The 22,477-nt window shown below is 50.4% G+C and overlaps 9 protein-coding genes across 9 annotated transcripts; 7 read left to right on the top strand and 2 right to left on the bottom strand.

Moving 5' to 3' along the window:
• The first annotated feature begins 1,285 nt into the window (after positions 1-1,285).
• On the top strand, positions 1,286-3,152 carry M430DRAFT_62267 (hypothetical protein). Its single transcript, XM_024868976.1, has 2 exons — positions 1,286-1,658; positions 1,754-3,152. Exons 1-2 carry the CDS (start codon positions 1,331-1,333, stop codon positions 3,028-3,030), a joined length of 1,605 nt encoding a protein of 534 aa, XP_024716485.1. The 5' UTR covers positions 1,286-1,330; the 3' UTR covers positions 3,031-3,152.
• Positions 3,153-3,543: 391 nt separating this feature from the next.
• On the bottom strand, positions 3,544-5,003 carry M430DRAFT_129963 (hypothetical protein; the record flags this gene model as incomplete). Its single annotated transcript, XM_024862118.1, has 2 exons — positions 3,544-4,631; positions 4,661-5,003. 2 exons carry the CDS (start codon positions 5,001-5,003, stop codon positions 3,841-3,843), a joined length of 1,134 nt encoding a protein of 377 aa, XP_024716484.1. The 3' UTR covers positions 3,544-3,840.
• Positions 5,004-6,053: 1,050 nt separating this feature from the next.
• Positions 6,054-7,640, top strand: M430DRAFT_195532 (hypothetical protein). Its single transcript, XM_024864101.1, has 3 exons — positions 6,054-7,043; positions 7,091-7,197; positions 7,255-7,640. The coding sequence occupies exons 1-3, from the start codon at positions 6,176-6,178 to the stop codon at positions 7,528-7,530; spliced, it is 1,251 nt and encodes a 416-aa protein (XP_024716483.1). The 5' UTR covers positions 6,054-6,175; the 3' UTR covers positions 7,531-7,640.
• Positions 7,641-8,300: 660 nt separating this feature from the next.
• On the bottom strand, positions 8,301-10,262 carry M430DRAFT_111255 (hypothetical protein; the record flags this gene model as incomplete). The annotated part of the gene is made up of 3 exons (XM_024861426.1): positions 8,301-9,339; positions 9,386-9,863; positions 9,914-10,262. 3 exons carry the CDS (start codon positions 10,260-10,262, stop codon positions 8,301-8,303), a joined length of 1,866 nt encoding a protein of 621 aa, XP_024716482.1.
• Positions 10,263-11,017: 755 nt separating this feature from the next.
• Positions 11,018-11,224, top strand: M430DRAFT_54546 (hypothetical protein; the record flags this gene model as incomplete). Its single annotated transcript, XM_024868479.1, has 1 exon — positions 11,018-11,224. One exon carries the CDS (start codon positions 11,018-11,020, stop codon positions 11,222-11,224), a length of 207 nt encoding a protein of 68 aa, XP_024716481.1.
• Positions 11,225-11,469: 245 nt separating this feature from the next.
• Positions 11,470-13,316, top strand: M430DRAFT_148638 (hypothetical protein). The gene is made up of 2 exons (XM_024863135.1): positions 11,470-11,941; positions 11,999-13,316. Exons 1-2 carry the CDS (start codon positions 11,732-11,734, stop codon positions 13,166-13,168), a joined length of 1,380 nt encoding a protein of 459 aa, XP_024716480.1. The 5' UTR covers positions 11,470-11,731; the 3' UTR covers positions 13,169-13,316.
• A 1,762-nt stretch (positions 13,317-15,078) lies between these two features.
• M430DRAFT_23443 (hypothetical protein) lies at positions 15,079-16,134 on the top strand (the record flags this gene model as incomplete). Its single annotated transcript, XM_024864903.1, has 1 exon — positions 15,079-16,134. The coding sequence occupies one exon, from the start codon at positions 15,079-15,081 to the stop codon at positions 16,132-16,134; it is 1,056 nt and encodes a 351-aa protein (XP_024716479.1).
• A 1,033-nt stretch (positions 16,135-17,167) lies between these two features.
• On the top strand, positions 17,168-17,980 carry M430DRAFT_111002 (hypothetical protein; the record flags this gene model as incomplete). Its single annotated transcript, XM_024861404.1, has 3 exons — positions 17,168-17,253; positions 17,352-17,705; positions 17,743-17,980. 3 exons carry the CDS (start codon positions 17,168-17,170, stop codon positions 17,978-17,980), a joined length of 678 nt encoding a protein of 225 aa, XP_024716478.1.
• Positions 17,981-18,809: 829 nt separating this feature from the next.
• Positions 18,810-22,263, top strand: M430DRAFT_129952 (hypothetical protein). The gene is made up of 5 exons (XM_024862117.1): positions 18,810-19,251; positions 19,319-20,525; positions 20,572-20,916; positions 20,964-21,741; positions 21,822-22,263. The coding sequence occupies exons 1-5, from the start codon at positions 19,169-19,171 to the stop codon at positions 21,965-21,967; spliced, it is 2,559 nt and encodes an 852-aa protein (XP_024716477.1). The 5' UTR covers positions 18,810-19,168; the 3' UTR covers positions 21,968-22,263.
• The last annotated feature ends 214 nt before the right edge of the window (positions 22,264-22,477 follow it).

The following is a 22,477-nucleotide window of genomic DNA, read 5'->3' as shown; positions in this document are numbered from 1 at the left end:
ATACATCCTCCACCGGTCCATGGCCATACGGGACCTTACCTACACTAGCTTTATTGCATGTCTACCATGGCTCTCTCGACATAGTTAGAGGTGGATGTCTTCAGTGTTGCTGGCTAGAACATCGCTATCATCCGGATCAGGGCATATATATAAGTATAGATATCCTATGCAAGGCCTCCAGGGACGGTACAAAACGGTTAGGATATTGAGGACGAACATTCAATAACCCGGAACCGGAGATACTAGATAGGATATTGAGCACGGAAGTCCGAGGATCTTGCGCTGACCGATATTGGTGGCCTCTTATGGACGGTCAATCGGCTCTGCTCATCGCATCGAAGTCGAAGATTGAGCATGCATGCTGGCTATTGTCCCCTCAAAGGATTAGGAGTTGGCTGAACATGTTGAGATAGATTAGGGCTGATATCAATGTTGAATATCGAAAGATCACACAGACACCAAGTCTGTCTCTTTCGATGTTCGTTGCAGCTTGCAGGCCCACTTCTTGAATAATAGGCACATGGTTTTTCAAGTGTATAAACACTCTCAAGTAAATGGCAAGTATACCTCTGGCATGGAATCTCGTCACACTACAGGCTGTATCCAAGATTTCAGGCTTGTAAGGCGAAAGATCATCAGTGACCCCGTATCCGACAGATGCTGGAGGCAACCGGAAAGCTGCAAGATGGAAGGCCTAGAACTGAATTGGGACCTACTCTGTAGAAGGGGGAGAGCAGCTCAAGCCTAGCTCTTCTCTCTGGTTATAGGACCAGGACCACCGACCCCGAGGCATTCGAAGAGAACTAGAATCTCGTATCAGAAGAGAAGCCACCTAGCCATAATCTGTCGACATCAACTCGTCCTATAAGAAATCACTCACCAAAACACACTAAAAGAGACGGTTGGAAGTTATAAATCAGCCAGCCAGCCGGCTCTCGTGACTGAAGAGGCTCGATAACCACGCAAGTCCATCGACGCCCGGGCTTCTAGTGACTGGAGAATATCCATGGAGGATGGACTCCCACTGATATGCATGAAGAGCCTCAATGTCCACAGCCAAGTAAGCAAATCAAAGCAGAAAGAGTATCAAGATCTCTAGCTTAGCTGGGCAGAAAATGAGGCTGTACGCAGCGTCAGTTCCCCAGATGCGGCACGAAGCGAGGGTGTCGATCCCCACAGGGATTACCGAATGCTAAATCGCATGATTCAAGAGCAGAAGAGCGCGCAATATTTTCGACTCTCTCCTTCTTCTCCACTCCCCATCCTCCCCAAACCACCGACACTCATCTCGACGGCTGCGATGACCACTGAGGGTTGATGAGGATGCGATATGTCTCGAGACGCTTCCGCCCTCCACCTGGGCGCCGCAGATCGTGGAGACGTAGCACACGACATGTCTGGTGTTGACGGGGCCGAGCGGGAAGCCACTGAGGCTCAGGCGCAAGTGGTGGACGCGGTGGAAGCTACCAGCGGTTCGCAGGAGGTGGAGTCGCGCGAACAAAAGACACTGCCGTCTTCGAACCTGGTTGACAGACCACCGCGAGACCCGTCGCATGATGCCGTGGCGACTGGGAATCATACGGTGGTAACGGGACTTGCGCCTGACTCGGTACCAAATCAAGTCGCTGCGGCGAATGGGCATATCGAGCCAGACAACGGTAAGCAGTATATTTTGATTGAGCATGTGTGCACACACAGTACTACGGCTTCATTGTTACCAGAGAGAGAAAACAAACTGATTGGTTCCGCGCAGTCGAGCCCTCCTCAACATCCATCCCACCCCAGTCGTCTCTACCCCGTGATCCCCTCCCGGCTCCAGCCCCTCGTCCAAATACTGGGGGGACAGCAGACGAGCTCCCTCCCTCCGCAAATTCTTCCCAACAACAATCTGATCCCACATCGACTGCCGCTCCCGCTTCGCAGCCCGACGCCGCGACGGGACCACAGAGCGTGGATGAGGGCAAAATGATATTTGGTCCAAATGGCGCAGGCAGTGCCGCGCATCGACGCCGGGCATTTGCGAATACAGGGGCCCTGACGGAATACGAAGCTGACTTGACGAGTCGGGACCGCGCGAAGCAGAAGGAGGCAGTGAAGAGGTATTTGGCGGAAAGAGTCAAGAATGACTGGAAGTGGGAATGGCCACCACTTGAGGATAAAGTGGCGTCCCCTGCGGATCCTCTGCCAGGGAGCCCTGAAGGTCTCTCAGAAACCGTTACAGAGGACCAGTGGAAGGAGAGAGACGAATGGTCGAGTAATGCTAGCGAGACTGGGGAAGAGGTATCGACTGCGATATCTGGGGACAAGCAAGACTCACACATTGACGGGGAAAACGCCGTCAGCTCCAGACCTACCACTAGTACAGATGAAACTATCAAGAAGAGGAAGCTGGAGCGCAAACGCCGCCACAAGAAGCGTCTCGCCGAAGAGATGGCTTGGAATGACGGAATACGCTGCTTCGTTCAACGTCGCGATGCATGGACGGGTGCACGGCGTGTAGGTTGTTCTACGGGTGTTAAGACGACGGCGGTTCAAAAAGATCGGGCCTCTACCCCAGAAACCGGTGGGTCATCTACGGCCATTGAACAGGAAGACTCGGAATGGGAGCTGGATACCGAGATCCCTATCGCCCCACCCATCTTACCTCCCGAGAACGCCATGAGATCCAGCATCACGCCTGCCGCTTACAACACGATCTACGACAAAGTAATTATCCAGCAGTTGACCCCAAGCTGCCCCATGAACCTGAAGGATGTAACGCGGAGCTGCGTGCAAGGCTGGAAGCGGGACGGCGAATGGCCGCCCAAGCCCACCGAGACGCCGCGACGAGCGAGCCGGCGGATGAGTCTTGCCGGCTTCTTCAGCTTCGAGAAGGAGGCGGAGAAGGAGAAAGAGGAGCCCCAGAAACCCGATCCTGAGAAGGCGGGCGGCGAGAAAGAGAAACCGGCCAAGGGGATCGACATCAAGAAGAGTATCCGGAAGATCCTGTTCCGTAAGGACAAGGAGCCGGCGAACGGTAATCGTAATTGAAGGAAGGGGAGGACAAGCTCGGGCACGCAGCTAGCTGCTCGCGCACATCGCTCGCGGTGGTTAGAAAAATAACGCATGGTTGGTGTTTGGATTAGATAGATGATTTAGATTGTCAGGGGTGTAAAGCGGCGTTTGTATACATGTTGCTGCTGCTGCATTGGTTTGGTCATTAATTATAATTATATATATAGTCACTACTCTACAAAAAAAAAAAAAAAAAAAAGATACATGCCTCCTCGACCCATGATGAAGCTTTCTTTACCTACCTAGTATACAGGCATAACAGAATAAAGGGAAAGTCATGATCTTGGGTCAACTTATTTTCTCTGTATGTTGCTGGTCGAATCCACGGATGCTATCGTATCTACCTATACAAAGGAAGACTTGCGATGTCGGAGGGGACAATATGAAGAAGAGATAATATAGAGAGATATAAGGTAGAGAGACTACGATATGATCTTTCACCAGGACATCGAGTATAAAAAAACAATGAGTGGAATATGATTCATTCACGTCGTCCTACTTACCTATTCCCACTCTCTATCTCGCGAACAAAAAGCATTCGATTTCCGTTTTTGGAAATGAGCAGTACTGCTGTCTCTTGAGAATATAGGATAGCTAGGTACCTTATAATATAAATTGCGTCCCCCCGATTCCCTATTTCAAATGCTCTGCTTTCTTTTCTTGGGGTGGATTATTAGAAGCCATTCATAGGTATCCACGGATCGATCAGGATCATATCTTGGACCTGGACCTACATGGATTAGAGCTGTGGCATTTGGTATCATGCTATCTGAGCAATCGTATGTCTCATCTCACCGGTCTCACGACCGACGGGAAACTCCTCGCACTCAGCAACACCCCCTTCACGCTCCTAATGCTCGCTTTGACCTTCCCAATCTCATCGTCCGCCTGCGGCCCACTGCCATAGCCCCCAGTCCCGTACCCATAACTGGGCATGACATACGCGAGGCCGTCCAAATACTCCCTCAAGATCCCAACGGTCGTGCTGAGATCAGATATATCGTGCCCCTCACTCGTGCTGTCCTCTAGCAGGCTGGTCACTGAGGTGGAGATGGATTTCAGACGGGTGGCTTGGTCGTTGATGGCGCTAGACGAGGATGGGGGGGAGGAGGCGGGGCCCGAGGAGGGAGTAGGGGGCAGAGACGTCTGGATGCCGATATCTCTATGGAACATCTCTGTAGGATCTTCATCACTCTCTTCATCCACCTCCATCTCCCCTTCTCCTGTCCTCCCAGCACGCGAACGTGGTTTTTCGGGTGGGATCTCTGACACCACGCTCTCTAACTTGGTTATTAGTTTGGAGAGGTTCGTAGTTGCGGTCTCGGCGAGAGATAACCGTGATGCGGTGAGGGCTTCGACCATTGGTGTGACGAGGTAGTTACTTGTGCCGTAGATGAGGGCGGAGAGAGCTCCGAAGAGGTAGAGAGTTGCGCGGAGGCGGGAAGTGGTTACGAGGGGTGTGGGGTGCTGGGGGGTTGTGAGGAACTCGGGGTAGGTTATTATAGGGGGGATATCGCGTGGTGGAGGACTTGAGTATGTAGGTTGCGACTGTGGGGATGGTGAAGAGTTCTGCGAGGCTGTCAGTAGCTGGCTAACAATGGTTCACATGTAGAACTGACTTGATCTTGCGTGTGGGCTGGTGCTTGGGCCGATGCTTCTGGATTCCGCGTTACTCCCAGCAGAGTCTGGATTTCCTCACTTGTGAGACCCTTGCTCTCGAGAAAAGAGATCTTCTTGTCGGTTGATGCATTGCGCACTTCGTCCTCCTGCAGGAACCTCTTGGCCTGCTCAATCACTGACTCTCGGCTGGGCGATTCTCGCTGTGTCTCTGCTTTTGCACCTGCCTCACTCTCTGCATCTGTGTCCGCCTCGGCCGGGGTTGTATCCTTCGAGCTGAGCTGCCATGATGGCACTCCGGGCTTCTTCTGGCTCGGGTCGGAGTCGCTCATGGTATGGAATGTTGGTGGTTGAACAGCAATGTTTGGCGCATCCAGAGCTTCTTGGTTGTCGGTCGACCATCTCAGCCTCGGCATCAAAGGCCTGGCTGACTAATCATAATGTAGCCAATCAGAACGCACTGCTCACGACTCACTGGCCGAAATGGGCGGTGGTGTCTCGAAGCCCGAGTATCTTATCTTGCTTTTGCCTTCACCACCGTGGACCCTTTTGGATTATATCTTTTATCATATATAAAGTCTTGAATTAGATCAGAGTCGTCTTCCAGCAATAGGCTACAACAACCGCACCCCGCCACCAAGGATCCTCCAAAGGTCCAATCTCAGTCTCGATATTCACTTACGCCACTCCCCGTACCAGCATCCAGAGAGAAGGGAGCGCCATGTCCGGGAAGGCCGGTCAACGACCCCACAGATTGAGTACAGATTCCGAGGGCACGTCGGAGGGCAACGATTGGATTGATCGGAGAACGCAGAAGCAAGGGCCAGGGCCAGGGCAAGGGAAAGCTGGCACCGCTGGACAAGCCACGGCGGGCGACAACGAGTAAGCGCTTCTCCCGTCATTTCATTTATCTACTTGTATGAGCAGCGAGCAACACTTTGTTCTTCCCGACGCGAAGTCCCAGAATCTCCGTTTGGCGGGTCTGGGACCGTTGTACACCAGTGGTTGGTCCCGTGACAGTAGTGATAAGACTGTCTTCTCTGCTGTATTGTACTGTCTTTCCGCCTTTGTTACATGAAGCTTTTGGTGTTCGAACGGGACGAGAAAACCGAGGAGCATAAAGACAAGAGGCAAGAGACAAAGGGCAAGTGGGCCAGACCCGATACATTGATGCGTTGATGCGTTGATGCGTTGATACGTTGATACGTTAATGCGTTGATGCGTTGATACGTGCCGACTGGATGACCACGGCGTTTGCATTTGCGCTTCTTAACAACGCGCTTCCTTTGTCGGTTTGCTTGATGTTAGTCGTCGTCGTCTTATTCGTTGTGGTTGTGGTGACCCGACCGTCGTCAGCCCTTGTCACGTTGCTTCAACCTCAACTCAAGTCCAACCTCCCCTCGTCTCTTCTTTCCATACAATTATCGTCTTCACCCTTACCCAACAATCTACCACCCACCTCTCTGCCACTTATCTCCTGTTGTTTCGCATCACCCTTTCCAACATGCCATCACTTCGAAGCCAGCGCTCGGCGGCGGTGAGGACCTCAGGGGCAATTGCTGATGGTGCAACGGATAGAACATCACGGTCGCGTCGTACGGCATCGGACAATCTGGCTACCGCCACCGTCTCACGTGGGCCTCCTACAGCTGCGTCGAGGAGTCCTCAGTCAATGCGGCTCACGGTAAAGGCATCATCCAACAAACTACGTGAGGCCACTCGTACAAGTTCAGGGACCATCTCAGTGAATGGTCGAGATCACTTTGTCGGCGGTGAAATTCTCGAGGGGAAGAGAGCGAGGAATGTCAAGAGTAGCTATGTCCTGGATTCGGATAGCGAGGACGAGGAAGAGGACGAGGACGAGGAGATGGACGATGTAGTTGAAGATGATGCAGAGGGTGATGAAGACGACGAAGAGATGGAGGAGGACGATGGACTTGGAGATGAAGATGCGGACGCTGACGTCGATATGGACATTGCGCCTCCGCCATCAACGATTAAAGTTTCCAAATCCCAACCTAAAAAGCAAACAATTGCGGCAAAACAGCCAGCAAAAGCCCACACCATGAGTGTTGAGCAGAAGGAAGTGGAGATGGCGAGCGACGATGAGGAGTTGAGTGAGCTCGATAGCGATGTTGGGGAAGAAATCGAGGAAGAAGAAGCAATGCAAACTGGAAATGAGGAAGATGCGGAGGGCGAGGAGGAAGAACTCGAGGTTGAAGCCGAGGACGATGAGGACGACCTTGACAGTGACGATGAGACCCCAGGTGGTGGCAGCAGAGCTTCAACCCCGGATCTCAACAAATTGACCAAGAGGCAACGGGCAAGATTGGAGGAAGGCGGCAGCGGGCATTTATTGGCACTTCCTGATGGCAAGTTACGACTTACACGTGACACACACAGTGCTAATACTTTGCAGAGGTTCAAGTCAAGAAGCATCTAACAGCAGAAGAACACGCCATGAGGCGCGCGGAGATGGCGCGCCGAAGAAAGAACTTGAGCGAAAAGCGCAACGAAGAAGAAAAGGTATGTGCATTCCAGCTTCTATCCTTGGCCATTGCCTGCTGCTCACACATATCTCAGATGGAAACCATCAACAAACTCCTCAAGAAACAAGCACCCAAGACCAATGCCCGGCGAAAGGACTTCAATCCCACCGCTGCTGATACAACGCCCGATGCCGAAAGCCAGAAACCGAACCCCCTGTTCGTAAGATGGGTTAGTAACAAAGACGGAAACCGCATTGGTGTTCCTGAGGAGTGGTTGGAGAGTCCAGTCGGCGCCATGTTCCACGGCGGAGTGAAGCGGTCCAGCGGCGCCGCCGGGATGGGCGGGAAGCTGATCCAAGAGGTCTCCTAATTGTCGATTCTGAGCATGCGAGCTACGTCGTATGTACAAGGAGGCGTAAGAGAGGAACCTAAAAAATGGCAAGAATAAATAGCAATCGTCCACATAGCTGAATCCGAAGTCTTCTTGTTTCCAAAAAATAGCCACCACCAGTCCCCCAGCTATTGAATTTACAGAACCTCTACTTTTCTGTGAATTACCTTTCTTTACACCCCATCATATCATATCGTTCTCACACGATTAATCCCACTTTCTCTCGGAATTTCTTCCGACACCTTCCTGTCTTCCTACTAGTAGCCAAGCATTTATCCATCCATCCAACTCACATATCCCTACCTACCTACCTATCCCTCCCCAGTCCTCTTTTCTTCCCTCCCCTCCTCCCCTCCTTTCTAGATTATGTTTTGCTCCTGGGTGAGGATTAAGATTCATGATTTAAGAAAGGGGGTTGGTTTCTTAGGAGAGAAGAAGAAGAAGATTGGAGGATTTGATTCATTCATATAGTAAGTGAATCAGCGAGTGAGTGGGTGAGGGAAGTCTTGGATCTATGGTGTGGAGTGGGTGGGTTTATATGGCTTTTGGGGGGTGGAGGATGGAGAGGGGAGGGGAGGGGAGGGATTGGTAAGATAGGTGGGTATATGAGAGATGACGAAGAAGAAGAAGGAATAATGGAGAACGGCTAGGGGTGATGATATATATAATCCTCTATATTGTAATATATAATAAAATCGAGAACTTCCTAAACAACATTTTCTTTCTTTTTAAAACGCCTGTTTCCCTTCTCATCCATTACATAAAGCCGCCACGTCACTGGGTAGCGTCCAGTCCTTCATTAGGTCGTTGCGCGTCTGGAATTGCATCAGCAGCCCGGCTTCCATATGCCAACTGATATGGCAATGGAAAGCCCACAGACCGGGATTATCGGCTACGAATCGGATCAGCGCCCATCCGTACGCATCGATTGTCATAGTATCCCTCTTCATGGGGTTCGTGGTGTTGAGATCTTGGTAGGTGCTCCAGTCGAAGACGCCCGAGGAGCCCGACGCCATGATCCAGAACTTGTGCCCGTGGAGATGGAAGGGATGAGCGCCTTCGTCTAGGCTGTTGACGAGGACGTCGATCACTTGGATTTCGGGGACGCTGATGACGAATTGGGAGGGTCCGAAGGCGCTGCTAAGCCCGTTCGCGTTGAATGTGCTGTTGTCGGCGTGCAGGCCGGAAATAGCTTGGTTGACCGTGGGGATCTTTGAGGGAACCCAGGTCGTGGAATTGATATACGCTTTGTCGAGAGCGTAGGCTCCAATTTGGAAGGAGACATCGACTACGAAGGTTTGATCAGGGGAGGGAGCGGCTTCGGGGACAAGCGGAACCAGATCGGAGCTGGAGAGATCTTGGCATTGGAGCTCTAATGCTGTGGCCCAATCCGCTGAGTGCGTAGGTTCGTCCGTGGTGTTTGTATAGGTCAAGAGGGCACGAACATCGGGATCCAGGACCGGAGCATTGTTTGAGGTGAAACAATAGGTATTCATCTGAGCCCTGAACCAGTAGTTGGTTGCGGTTTGGTTAGTGTGAAGAATGACGGAGTAGCGTTGGGCGACAGCGATGGGCACGCGGTTCACGGTCACGGGTTGGACGAGGGTTGCGTCTGCTTCAATCACTGATAGAGTGTGATTGTCGACCGAGACCTGGAATTCACCGAAAGCTCCTGTATTGATCATTCGTAGACGGTATCTTTTGTTTTGAGCGACTACGAAGGTCGCCTGTGTTGAGTTATTTTGACAGTTGTAACCACTGTCAGCCCCGTATGAAGAGCAGTTGAAGCTGGAGATATTAGCACGTGATAATGAAATCCACAAAAGACCCTTACAAATTGGTACCCTGGATTAGACCATTGTCAGGAACGGGTTCAGCGTTCTCATTCCCGGAAGCAAGATAACCTGGTAGCAAAGCGGTGCTCAGGTCGTGATACCAATCCTGGAGGAGGATGATTTGATCAAAATCGTAATCTTTCCGCAAGGAGGCTTCCTCCGGCGCATGAACAATGAATGGGCCAACCAGACCATCGGTGTACTGCGTTGACTCATGTGAATGATACCAGTAGGTGCCATACTCACGGTCAACTGTGAAATTGTACAAGAAGCTCGTTCCAGGTGGAATCCCGCATTGGGTGATGCCTGCGGTTCCATCCATCCAGTTCGTACCGTTTTGATACAAGCCATGCCAATGCACTGTTGTTACATTCGCCAACTCGTTGGTCACGTTGACCAGTACACGGTCCCCGCGATTTACTTCAATGACCGGGCCCGGAAACTGCCCATTGAAGACCAGTACCGGCCGAAGCACACCTAGACGGTCAGCACTCATCCATGAGAATAGGAAGGGCAAGTCAACACACCATCAGGAGCAGCTTGGATTTCGCTGACCGTCAGATTGAAGACCCGTGTTGTCGGGGCGGCATTCATATCCCAGTTCATGTCTAGATTGTACTCGGCAGTGTCCCGTCTCCATGATTGCACGGCTCCGGTGGCAGTAGTACTTGAGACATTGGCGGGGTTTGATGATGGAGGTAGACCTGACGTTGACGACGATGCGGCATGATGGTGATGCTTCAAACCAAGTCCTAAGCCTAAGCCCAGTCCCAGAGCGAGGGCAACGAAGACGATGGCAGCACCGACAAGTAGTAGCAATGGGCGCCCATACTTTCTTTTCCCGATTGGAGACGCCTGGAGCTCCCCCGTCTGCATTGGTAACGGTTCCTTGGACATGTCGAGGAAATAGGAGCACAAGAAGACCTGCGGATTCAGGTCCTTCTAAACACACATCTTATCAGAGATTCTCAACCGGGATGAGGGTTACCGTGCGAGTCGCGCGGGAACGAAGGGCAAGGAGAGCAAGGCAGCATGGGATAACAGGGTGAAGGGAATAAGAGGTAGGTATACAAGAGAACTCCTTGACTAAGTGAGTTTTCATAATCTCATGGAAACACTTGCCACCAGGAGATGATAGAAGAGAAAGAAAGAGAGAAGATAAGAGAAGAGAAGAGAGGAGAGAACATGGTTCAATATCACGAGGCACGTGTGTGGTGGAAGGATAGGTAAGGTAAGGTTAGATAGGTGGGATGTGCCTCCATCAGATCCATCTGCATCTCGGTTGGCCGACTGAGCCTGCCTGGGACTAGCCTCTCGATAGGCGTATCCGCATCCTGGAGACGGGTGGGGTTAATGTCCGGGTAAATACGAGAGCATTCCGATTCCGTATCATTTCCTGTCTTATTCCGTATCAGTGTATCACTTATCGCCAACATGACCGTAAGGGTCAGGTAATTGTACCTCTCTCTTGCTCTGGCTCTGGCTCTCTGGCTTTCTCTGACAAGCAACACCCGCACTGCCCTCGAGACCCTGCTCAATGGACGATAGTCGACGGCTGACTGACCTTTCCTCCCAGCATCTGCCGACTACTTCCAGAATATCGCGGCGACATCTCTCGCGTCCCAAGAGGGATGGATCTACGGCGCCACATCCCATGGCTCGGTGGCTCGCCGGCTTGGCCGATGGAAGTGGGATATCCCCACGAGGAGGAGCGTGGCCTCCCTGACCCGTGGGACCGTCGTCGTCGAATGCAAACCGCTGCCGAGACAACGTGGGCAAGGCGACGAGGATCGGGCGCCCCCGAACCAAAGCCTCAAGTTCCTAACCAACGTAACTAACATAGCTTTGGCCCGCAGCTGTCACTCTTCCCTGTCGTTCAAACTCTACCCGCCCGCGCTGTGCTGTGTTGCCCTGCGTTGTTTTCGCCTTGCCTTCCCTTACGGAGCATGTTCAAGCTTCTCTTCCCGCGCAGGATTTCAGTAGGCCTGGAAGAATGTCTCCGTATTCAAGGTGTTGCAATTCGAGCTCCTGCGTTCTGGCTAGCGTTCACAGCTTGTGGTCCTCCTTTCCTCCGACCAATCATCGCGCAGATAACTCATTCACGTTTCCCATGCCCCTCGAGAACTCGAGGGGCATGATGCGATGGATTGATAGATCGCTGCTCGGGTTACATGCCAATAGGGCCGAGTTCCGACTATAAAGTATTTGGAGCTCTCCCAGCATTGTGACTCTGTTGATGCGCAGATCCTGACATCCATCTATATCATACTCGGTCTTGGAGCGCCGTGAGATCGTTCAAGTTTCTGTCCTTTAAATCGCTCCATCTTTCCCCGCATTCATCAACAATGCGCTCTGCCTTGGCCCTCGCCCTCACCGGCGCAAATGCCGTCTTGGCGGCCTCATCCTCCTACCCCCCAAGACCTACCTACTCAACCATTGAGCCCAGCCTCACACAAGTCCTTGCTGCTCAAGCTACCCAGACGACGCTGTCCCCCGTTAGCAATGTGAAGGGTGCTGGGTTTGACCGCTTTGTCCAAATTTGGCTTGAGAACACCGTACGGCGCTCTTCTACATCTCTCTAACCCTATCAAATCCTAATATTTAAATCATAGGACTACAACAAAGCCGCTGCAGACCCCAATTTCAAATGGCTTGCAACCCAAGGAATTACGCTTACAAACTACTTTGCAACAACCCACCCTTCAGAACCCAACTACTGTGCTGTAGTGGGTGGAGACAACTTTGGAATGGATGCGGATGATTTCAACCAGGTCCCAGCCAACATCTCTACTGTCGTTGATTTGCTGGATACAAAGGGTATCTCGTGGGGAGAATATCAAGAGCACATGCCGTATGCAGGATTCCAGGGATTTAATTTCTCCAACCAAGAGACATACGCAAACGACTATGTCCGCAAGCACAACCCCCTTATCCTCTATGAATCCGTCACCTCGAATGCCACTCGCCTTTCCCTCATCAAGAACTTCACCTCCTTCGAGTCTGACCTCCAGGCCCAGACTCTTCCCCAGTGGATGTTCATCACCCCCAACATGACGAATGATGGTCACGACAGCACAATCACCGTCGCTGCTTCCTGGTCGCGCAGCTTCTTGGAGCCTTTGCTGAACAACAGCTACTTCATGAACAACACCCTTATCATGATCACCTTTGACGAGACCGAAACCTATACGACGCAAAACAAGGTCTTCACCCTTCTTCTCGGAGGAGCTATCCCAACTTCTTTGCATGGCACTACCGATAATACCTTCTACAATCACTTCTCCGCCATCTCTTCGGTCTCTGTAAACTGGGGTCTTCCCTCCCTCGGCCGCTGGGACTGCAACGCCAACGTCTTCGAGACCGTAGCTAACGCAACCAAGTATGACAACTCTATTGTTGACACCACCAACCTCTTCTTCAACAGCTCCTACCCCGGCCCCTTGTCGGACGCCTTGTACCTCCCCGTCTGGCCCGCCCCTGATACCGAGGCTAAATGCGCTTCTGGACAAGGCGTCCTGGAATCAATTGTGAACACCTGGGGAAAGAGCAGTGGCTCGGACAACTACACCAACGTCTACCCATACAACGAGGCGGCTGGAAACAACGTTGGTGGAAGCGCGAGCTTGGAGACGCCAACCGCGACTTCGACCGGATCGCAGACCGGCACAGCTACAAGCTCCGCAACCGGAAAGGCTACCTCGAGCAAGAGCGCCGCTGGCATCCAGATGCCAAACGCTGGTATAATTGCCGTCATTAGCTCGTTGTTGGCTCTCATGTTGTAAAAGTTCTGTGATGTTTTAATATGAGTGTATGACATGGTACATAGGTAGGCAGTTTTAGGGTCAGGTAACCTCTGACTACAAAATATAGATTATCCTTCCTTAAAAACCTTAGATCCTAGAGAAATACTACCTGTCTACTGAAAACCAGAAGGCTTAACACGTGATATTGGAACCTCAGAAGGCGCTGTAGACAAAGAAGCCATGAACAAAGAGGCCGCAAACAAAGCCAGGAGATTATTTAAAAATAAAGTCAGATAGCTAGGTATGTAATAAAACCTAGGTATATACAGTTTAGTAGTGCTTTTCTCCTGGCGTCTAGGAGGGTATATCGATTTTACAAAGCATTTTACGAAATCGAAAGTCAGATGTGTAACAAAACATTCTAGTAGCTCTTTAAAATACAAGAACCGTTTTCTCGAGATAAAGTCAGATGTGTAACAAAACCTATATCTTATAGTAGGTCTCTAAAGATACCTTAGATTAGGGTCTATTTCGAAAGTCAGATGTACAACAAAACTATCTTTCTCTTCTTCTAAGCAAGTTCTTAGAAAGGGATTTCGCAGAAGGGGATTTCGAAAAGTCAGATGTGCAACAAAAGTGCTTCCCTTCTAAGTAAGTGCTTAGAAAGGGATTTCGAAAAGTCAGATGTGCAACAAAACTAAGAACTTTTCTTCTCTTTTAAGCAAGTTCGTAAAGAGGGATTACGAAAAGTCAGATGTGCAACAAAAGTTCTTCTCTTCTAAGCAAGTTCGCAAAAGAGGATTTCGAAAAGTCAGATGTGCAACAAAACTACTTCTCTTCTAAGGCAAGCTTCTAGAACAGCATTTCGAAAAGTCAGATGTGTAACAAAATGACTTCTCTTCTAAACTACGGTAACTACCTAGGTAAGCTCTTAAAAGGGGATTTCGAAAACTTAGATGTGCAACAAAACTGTTTCCCCTTTAAAGTTCTCGAAAAGGTATAGTATCTCGTAGAAAAGTTAGATGTTTAAGTACAATTAGGATTATCCTTAAATTTCTTATGGTGCCTGATTGATTAAGCACCTGTTTTTAAAGATTCTAGACAAAGAACAAAGACTTTAAAAAAAACATATAATACACTAAACACAGACGTCTATATAGTAGAATAAGATACCCAGGTACCTTATGTACTTATAATCTTCCTAGGGGCCTGTTTACTTACTCTACAGGAAAGGGTTTGAATCTGTAGAAGGTTTTGCAAGCTTTTACTAGAAGTATTTTATAATTTTTATTTCTGCGAATATATGATCCACGACCTTTTGTCCTCTACTCAAAGGGTACACAAGGGTATTTAGGTATGTACACAGTACAGGCCTACAAAGAAGGCTATTTCCGAGAGGTGGATGCAGGGGGGGCAGCAAATAATTACCGAGATATCAAAATGATGAGTATTCCGATGTCAACTTGATGTTGTCATAGGCAACTAACGATCTTACCTACTTGTAGTGATAGAAGCCGTCTGTATCTATCCGCAGCTCGGCGTCGCAGCAGTTAGCCAGATCCGGATCACCAACAATGTTGAAGACCTTGGCGTGGCTTAAAGTTCAGCCTCAGTTCAAGCACTAGGCAAACTCCAACTTAAAAGGGTGCGCAGCTTCTCGAGTCAAGAAACATGCGGCATAGTGTACAGCGGTCGTTAAGTAGGCGGAATGCTTCAAGTGAAGATAGGAGGAAAATTGTTGAAAGCAGGCACTGACGAAGGCAGACCAGCCAGAGCGGTCCGTCCTTGGACTTTATTTGTTTCGAACGAGAAAGCTCGCAGAAGTTGGGCAAGTCTACCATGGTTCTCAAACTACTCATATATGGCCTATTTCCATCTCAGATCCCTAGACACTTCCTTCCTTTCTTCCTCCACTTCTTGTTTGGATTCAGAGCTCCGTGTTCTTCATCATGCCTTCAATCCGTACATCCTTGGCCCTCCTGGCCGCTGCTTCAGCAGTTGCTGCTGCCCCCCTCGTTATTTCTGCTTCATTCAAACCCAAGCCAGGCTCCAGCGATTACTTCAGTCACTACCGCGGAACAATTACTCCATATCCAGGATATGAGAGAGAGCCTATCATGGCAACAACCGATGGTCCACCAGGCCCCGACGATGTGCTGTTCCAGAACCTACTTTCTGCAGAATGGGCAATCTTCAGCTTCTACCAGAAAGGCGTTGAGATGTTTGATACCGAGTCCTTCACCGAGATCGGTTTTCCAGAGACAACCTACGAGCGAATCCAAGAGATCCGAAACAATGAGGCTGGCCATCTCGTCCTCTTCCGGGACCATATTTCCAGCAACTCAATGAAGCCCGGGCCTTGCGAGTACCAATTCGGTTTCAAGGATGCAAAGTCTTTTATCAAAGTTCTCACCCTCCTCGAGATTGCATCAATGGCCTTCCTCACCGGCCTCGTCCAACAAGCCAAAACAAACGCAACACGGGGAGCCCTGGTTGCCATAGCTGAAACGGAGACTCGCCACGAGACCTGGGCCCTCTTGGACCTGTGGAAAGTCAACCCTTTCGGAGGACCGAGCGACACGTCCTTCCCCTATGCCAACCAGATCCTCTACACCACCAACCAATTCATCGTCCCAGGCTCCTGTCCGAAAGAGAACCCATCGTATCCGTATCCCGCACAGGAGATACCACAGTTCACATACAACGCCCATACGAGCTCTCCACTGACGTCCGGCACCGAGGTGCAGTTCGTCTTCACGACGCCGCCACCGGCGTGGGAGGACGGCAGGGAATACTATGCAGTGTTCTTCCACGGACTTCAGAATGTCACGATGCCCTTCGATACGGTAAAGAATACCACCACGATTCCAGACTTTGAGGTGAACAAGGGCCTCATTGTGGGCGTGATTGCCGATACGCCGGGCGCACCCTACAAGGAGTCTGTTATTGCTGGACCGGTGTTGCTGATTGAGCAACCGACTGGAGCAATCAAGATGAATAAGTAGTCAAGTGATGAGATGTCACGAGCGGGCTGGAAGAGGGATTGAAGTGTTTTCTCCTTTTCCTTTCATCCCTTATTAATCTTTCTTTCTTTTAAGGCATTCCATCGACTATGACAAGGAGAGCTCTGCATCGTTGATGGAATTTGACGGGAACATTACTAGATATTGTCAAATATACATTTCATGTATCAAGCATAGGAGTAACCAAGCGAAGTTGACCAACCATGTTGTTGATCTTGCCATGAGTATCGATGCGTGATGTATGTTGAGCGGACTATCAATCAGCCTACCTATCTATGATGAATAGGGGTCGCTCTTCCCTCGGCGCCAGCCAGCCTGAGAATTTAATATATCATCGGCACCACAGAAAAGTAAAAAGAAATCCTAGCATGTCATTCCCGGACAAAAGAAGCAATAACTTTGAGGCTCGGCGAACCTCAGCGGGATGTTGTCATGGGTCTTACCACGCTCATCGATCTCCTAGCTCGGGTCCAAACCACATTTCTCGCACCTGATATATTCTCTAACTGAATTTGCCTACAGTAGTATTAGCTTGACCATCGATACTGCTAGAGTTTAGAAGGGTTGAATGATTCCACATGGTCTGCGGTAGTATGAGGCAGACTTCGTCATGGTCTACCTTAGGCTGGAGATGATGTTCTTGCGTCGTGCTTTCCCACTTGCTATGGACGGTGCCCACGCAGCCACTGCTTTCCTCTCAACATAATGCTATCCTGGTTAGTTGGGGTGCTCGTTATTATTACGTCCAGTTCCTCCCAAACGGAAACCAACAAGCAGCTCAGCTTCTTCAAAACTCCTCAAACCTAAAGGATCCCCAACCCGGCCCATCAATTTCTCTAGCATAGGGGGATTCTCTCCCATTGCATTCAAGCTGCTTTGATTAGGTTATTGTCCTTGTTCTTCGTACTTTTATATTTCTCACCTTCCGACTTTCCCTTGACGTTCTCCGTCATTTTTCCTACGTCCTGAGACTTGAGTTAGGATTTGCTTTCCGGAAAGCAACAGGAGTCACAAAATGAACAATATAGTACCAGGTCACAACCAACCTATCGAGGATCCAGTGGCACACTTCAAAGCCATTCCCTGGTGTGCAAAACTTCTGTATGTCCATCCATGACAGCAAAAGACCTTACCTAACTTCAACACCATCTTCACATGATCCAAGACCCGGAAAGAAGTACTGACTCCTCGACCTCTAGTACCGACCGCTCTGTGATCGACATACAGATCCCCGACCGGACCCCTCTCGCCTCCTCGGAATCCGCACTCGTGCGGCAGACCCTCAATACCATGGAGACGGTCAGAGCATGCATCGTCTTCCTGCGGTACATCAAACCTACGAAAGAGAGCTTGGCAGCAGGGGAAACGAAAGAGAAGCCCTTCCTAGAACTGGTAACCCTCTTAGATCTAGGCAAGGGTGTGAATGGGTTTGCCGGAACAGCGCACGGGGGGTTCTTTGGCGTCGTGTTGGATGAGGTGATGGGGTCGGCTGTCAAAGCGCAGAGTGGTGTGTTTCCCCCCTCCCCTCAGCAAGATGTCCATTCGGATGTAATGTGGCCGATAGAGGGATAAGTAACAGATTGGCTAAAGTGATGAAACAGATCATGTCGGATACACGGTGTACTTGAACGTGAAGTTCAAGAAACCGCTGTACACACCACAAGTCGTGGCCGTGCGTGGACGGGTACATAAGAGGGAAGGCAAGAAGATCTTCGTGAAGGGCCGCTTTGAAGACAAAGATGGGGAGGCGATCTCTGAGGCCGATGGGATGTGGGTTATGACGGACAAGGAAAGTGCAAGCACTGATATTAAAGTGTCGAAGCTGTAATATTGGGGTGGATAAGAGTCCGAGGAGGTCGGATATTAGGTAGGCTTCGAGGTTATCAGGTCCTGATGGTGAAGATATGGCAGGCTACGCAACGCCTCTGGAGCGAACTCCAGCTTGAAATGGAAACGGCATCATTATGAACCGACAGTCTATCATAGATCAGTAATCAATAACGTTTAAACATGAGAGCTCGTGCTTCACTGCTTCTCTTGGACAAAAGTGTGCCTTCAAGCCACCTGCATACTTATTTCTTGTATTTTACGTCGAGTCCTTGACCCGAACAACCAATGTTGAAAACAGGAGCAAAGCGGTATGAGAGGAAAGCTAGAGACTGGGAAGAATAATGCAGGCAATACTTGAAAGGTTGACGTCTCGTGTAGGAAATTTTCCATTGGGACCCTTTTGAGCATTGAGAATTGAGAATTGACGACGAGGTTATCAAAACAAATAAAAGAAATTTAGAAACTTGAAGAGCCGAGATGTCTTCTAAAAGCACTTGTTGAATAGTTAAACAGATGTTGATAAGTACTTTGAAGGATAGCAGAGCGAAAAATAGCCAGATGTATTACCGGAATTGCAACCAGTTACAAGAGAACGCTCAGTGCAAAGTCGCAACAATACGTCAAGGTCAAGTGGCAAAAGCCAGTCAATACCCCTGTTATCCGTCAATAGTAAACAGCAGCCCCATTTCTTGTTAAAACGCTCTATCTGGTTGGACGATACTCTCAGCCGCGAACCTTGCACCTTGAAGAGGCTCTGCGAATCACGTCTAGACCGGTTTTGGCCCCACCCGCAAACCCAAAGCGTCCACGACTCCACGGCTCTCTCCCGCCTAACCAATGAACCAATGCTTGACACCCCGTGCCATGTAATGAACTATACCACTTTCCTTATCAATTGCCCACCTTCGCAATAGCCTCAGCCGCGTCGCCAGCGAATCCCTCCTCTGAACCCGACATAAGCCGCGCGGCAAGTTCTCTCAGTACGGATCCTCAGTCCTCGACAAGGCTGGCAAGAGGGGGGAGTCGTGTCAGTCGTGTTGCGCTCAGCCGATCCTTCGCAGACAACGACGTCGAGACCTTCGAACTCGTTGATTACGTGCGCATCCAGCGCCGTCGCGACCAGCAGGCACAGAAGAGAGCCACGCGGGCGGAGCTGAAGATCCGCCAGCTGGACGAAGCAGACGAGATGAAGTTCTCCCACAGCATCCAGTTCAACGCCGTGCCGGACTGGAGTAGTCACTACATCGCCTACAGCAACCTTAAGAAGCTGTAAGCTCTCTCTCCGTGCAGAAGGCGGCTGATGTTTTAGTATTGGCGCAGTGCTGACTCTCCCAAGGATCTACCAGCTCGAGAAGAGCATCAATCGAGCCGAGACAGGCGACGACGCTGAACATGCTCCCCTGATACGCTCCAGCGATGATCCGGACCAGGTGTTTCAGCGCGCGCTAGATGTAGAGTTGGAGAAGGTATCGTCTTTCTACGAGATCAAGGAGAGGGAGATATACGGCGAGGTAGAAGATCTACTAAGGGAGAAGGCGGCTTTCGAGGCGGAAACAGATGGGCAGGGAGAAAATGGACGGCTGGATATGGGCAGTCGCATGGGCGACCATCCAAGGCGGACCAGCCTATTCCGCAACTTCACCAGGCCCCGACGGGCAAGCACGATCAGTCAAGCATTAGACGGAGGAGCTGATGACAGTGACGACGAAGATGATGAAAGTACTGCTCTGCAGAGATCCAGATTGTCGTTTACAGATCGAAGCAAGAGCACACCACATGATGCGAATGGCGGAGGAGATGGGGCGGTAGAGACTTCAGAACCCAGCAAATCGATACGGCGCCACAGTCTTGCCTACGATGATTACGCCCACGATGAACTCGCCATTTTCTATTCGTCGGGGATCACATTGAAGAAGCGGGCTACCAGTATCTACGTGCAGCTCTGCGAGTTGAAATCATTCGCCCAGCTGAACAAGACGGGCTTCAGCAAGGTCCTTAAAAAATATGACAAGATCTGCAACCGGAATCTGAAGCAGAGGTACATCGAGAAGTTCGTCGCCCCGGCATATCCCTTCAGCTCGGAGACTATGAACCGTCTGGATGAGAACATCCACCGGATGGAGCAGGCTTATGCGGATGTCGTTACCCAAGGCGATGTGGCCGTCGCGAAAAAGGAGCTCCGCTTACATCTGCGTGAGCACGTTGTTTGGGAGAGGAACACAGTTTGGCGTGAGATGATCGGTATCGAGCGAAAGGCCGAAGCTGCTACCATGGGCTTAAGGAGAACGTTGCTGGGTGCGGATAACGACCCAACCAAGGCTCGACTGCAGGGCGATGATGATAATGAGCCAGACATGAAAGAGTTGCAGACTCCGGTTGGGAGAGTGGCATGTCCAACCTGGCTATTGAGCTCAACGATGCTCACTCTTGTCATCATCATCACAGTCTTCTTCGTGCTGCTATATATCCCGATATTTGATAAGCCTGAGGAGCAGAATTGTCTTGCCATGCTTGTGTTTGTCAGTTTGTTATGGGCTACTGAGGTGAGTGGGCTCGCGCACATTGGGAACGTATCGCTGACTCTCCTAGGTCATACCCCTATTCGTCACATCTCTCATGATACCCTTTCTCTGCGTTCTCTTGCGGGTGGTGCGGTCTGATAGTAAACCGCACGATCGGCTGGATGCCGGTGCCGCAGCGAAATACATCTTTTCGGCAATGTGGACACCGGTCATCATGCTGCTCCTTGGTGGATTCGCAGTGGCTGCCGCGCTATCAAAATACGATATCGCAAAGAGGATTGCTACTTTTGTTCTCAGCAAGGCGGGAACAAGACCACGGACTGTTCTCATCACAAACATGTTCGTGGCTGCGTTCGCGAGTATGTGGATCAGTAATGTTGCGGCACCAGTGTTGTGTTTTTCTATTATTCAGGTATTATCCAATCTTCCGCTCTTGATCTCTCTTGCTGACAGACATAGCCAATGCTACGAAACCTACCCTCCGACTCTGACATGTCCAAAGCGCTCATCTTAGGTATCGCTCTGGCTTCGAACATCGGTGGCATGCTATCTCCCATCGCTTCGCCCCAGAACATCGTCGCCCTCGACACCATGTCCCCGCAACCGTCCTGGGGTGTCTGGTTCTTCATCGCTCTCCCCGTCGGCATCATCTCCATTATCCTGATATGGATACTTCTCCTCGTTTCATTCAAGCCTGGGAAAGGTACAACCATTGTGCCGATCCGTCCTGTAAAGGAGAAATTCTCCGGCATCCAATGGTTCATCTCTTTGACTACACTGGGCACGATCCTACTCTGGTGCTTAAGCCACCAGCTCGAATGGCTGTTCGGCGATATGGGCGTCGTAGCCATCATCCCGCTCTTCCTATTCTTCGGCACCGGCGTTCTCACCAAGGAAGACTTCAACAACTTCCTATGGACCATCATCATCCTTGCGGCCGGCGGCCTCTCTCTGGGGAGAGCCGTCAACTCCTCGGGACTCCTGCACACGATCGCTGGCACGATTACAGAAAACGTCGAAGGCCTCTCTCTGTACGGCGTCCTCGTCGTCTTCGCCTGCCTGATCCTCGTCGTAGCAACCTTCATCTCCCACACCGTGGCCGCGCTCATCATCCTCCCGCTCGTCTACAGCGTCGGCGTCGGCATGGAAGAGCCGCACCCGAACCTGCTAGTCATGGGAAGCGCCCTGATGTGCAGCGCCGCCATGGGCTTGCCCACGAGCGGATTCCCCAACATGAGTAAGTCCCCCCTACCCTACCCTACGTAACTCGATCATCACCGAGAGAGAGCAGATTTCACTAACGGATTTCCAAAACAGCGGCCATCATGATGGAGGACTCCCAGACGGGCCAGCGCTACCTCAAGGTCAAGCACTTCATCAGTCGCGGTATCCCCTCTAGCATCATCACGCTGCTCGTCGTTATCTCCGTCGGCTACGGCCTGATGCTGGTGGTGGGCATGTGAACACACCTCAATCTCGCACCTATAGAAAAAAAGAAACTGGAAGAAAAAAACCAAACGATCAAAAACACAAAGATAAAACAAACAATAGCGAACAAAGCTACCTAGGGACGGCGTTTCAATCATCCCTGTAATCTATCAAGATTTGCGGTATGGAGGGGGTATTAGAAGGTAGCTATCAAGCTAGAAAGGGAAATAGAAATTGATTACTTTAATATAAGAAGTACCTACCTTAGACGGGAACCTACCTTTTTTTTAGAAATAGGAATGAGTGAAGGAAAGGAGGAGGGGAGGGTGGCATTGTAGATATATATATATATATATATATGTATGATGTTTGAATGAATACATACATATATGATATATCAAGGACATATTTGATCTTGCTCTATAGGGCTTTTCTCACACTCTCTCTCTCTCCCCCCCTTCCCGAAACAGGTAAGGAAGCCATATTATCTTATCTTATCTTATCTTACCTTAACTTTACTATATTCCCCCCATTCCTCACCCCCC

This window comes from Amorphotheca resinae, assembly GCF_003019875.1.
Source record: "Amorphotheca resinae ATCC 22711 unplaced genomic scaffold M430scaffold_15, whole genome shotgun sequence".
Taxonomy (NCBI): domain Eukaryota; kingdom Fungi; phylum Ascomycota; class Leotiomycetes; order Helotiales; family Amorphothecaceae; genus Amorphotheca; species Amorphotheca resinae.
This window is presented reverse-complemented; position numbering and strand designations above follow the sequence as displayed.

Bases quoted from the DNA above. Each gene is read 5' to 3' on its own strand.
- M430DRAFT_62267 (XM_024868976.1), top strand. From the start codon at position 1,331: ATGTCTCGAGACGCTTCCGCCCTCCACCTGGGCGCCGCAGATCGTGGA. The intron at 1,659-1,753 runs GTAAGCAGTATA...GGTTCCGCGCAG, and splicing joins GCATATCGAGCCAGACAACG to TCGAGCCCTCCTCAACATCC.
- M430DRAFT_195532 (XM_024864101.1), top strand. From the start codon at position 6,176: ATGCCATCACTTCGAAGCCAGCGCTCGGCGGCGGTGAGGACCTCAGGG. The intron at 7,044-7,090 runs GCAAGTTACGAC...AATACTTTGCAG, and splicing joins TTTATTGGCACTTCCTGATG to AGGTTCAAGTCAAGAAGCAT. The intron at 7,198-7,254 runs GTATGTGCATTC...CACATATCTCAG, and splicing joins AGCGCAACGAAGAAGAAAAG to ATGGAAACCATCAACAAACT.
- M430DRAFT_148638 (XM_024863135.1), top strand. From the start codon at position 11,732: ATGCGCTCTGCCTTGGCCCTCGCCCTCACCGGCGCAAATGCCGTCTTG. The intron at 11,942-11,998 runs GTACGGCGCTCT...TTTAAATCATAG, and splicing joins AAATTTGGCTTGAGAACACC to GACTACAACAAAGCCGCTGC.
- M430DRAFT_129952 (XM_024862117.1), top strand. From the start codon at position 19,169: ATGAAGTTCTCCCACAGCATCCAGTTCAACGCCGTGCCGGACTGGAGT. The intron at 20,917-20,963 runs GTATTATCCAAT...TGACAGACATAG, and splicing joins TGTGTTTTTCTATTATTCAG to CCAATGCTACGAAACCTACC. The intron at 21,742-21,821 runs GTAAGTCCCCCC...TTTCCAAAACAG, and splicing joins GAGCGGATTCCCCAACATGA to CGGCCATCATGATGGAGGAC.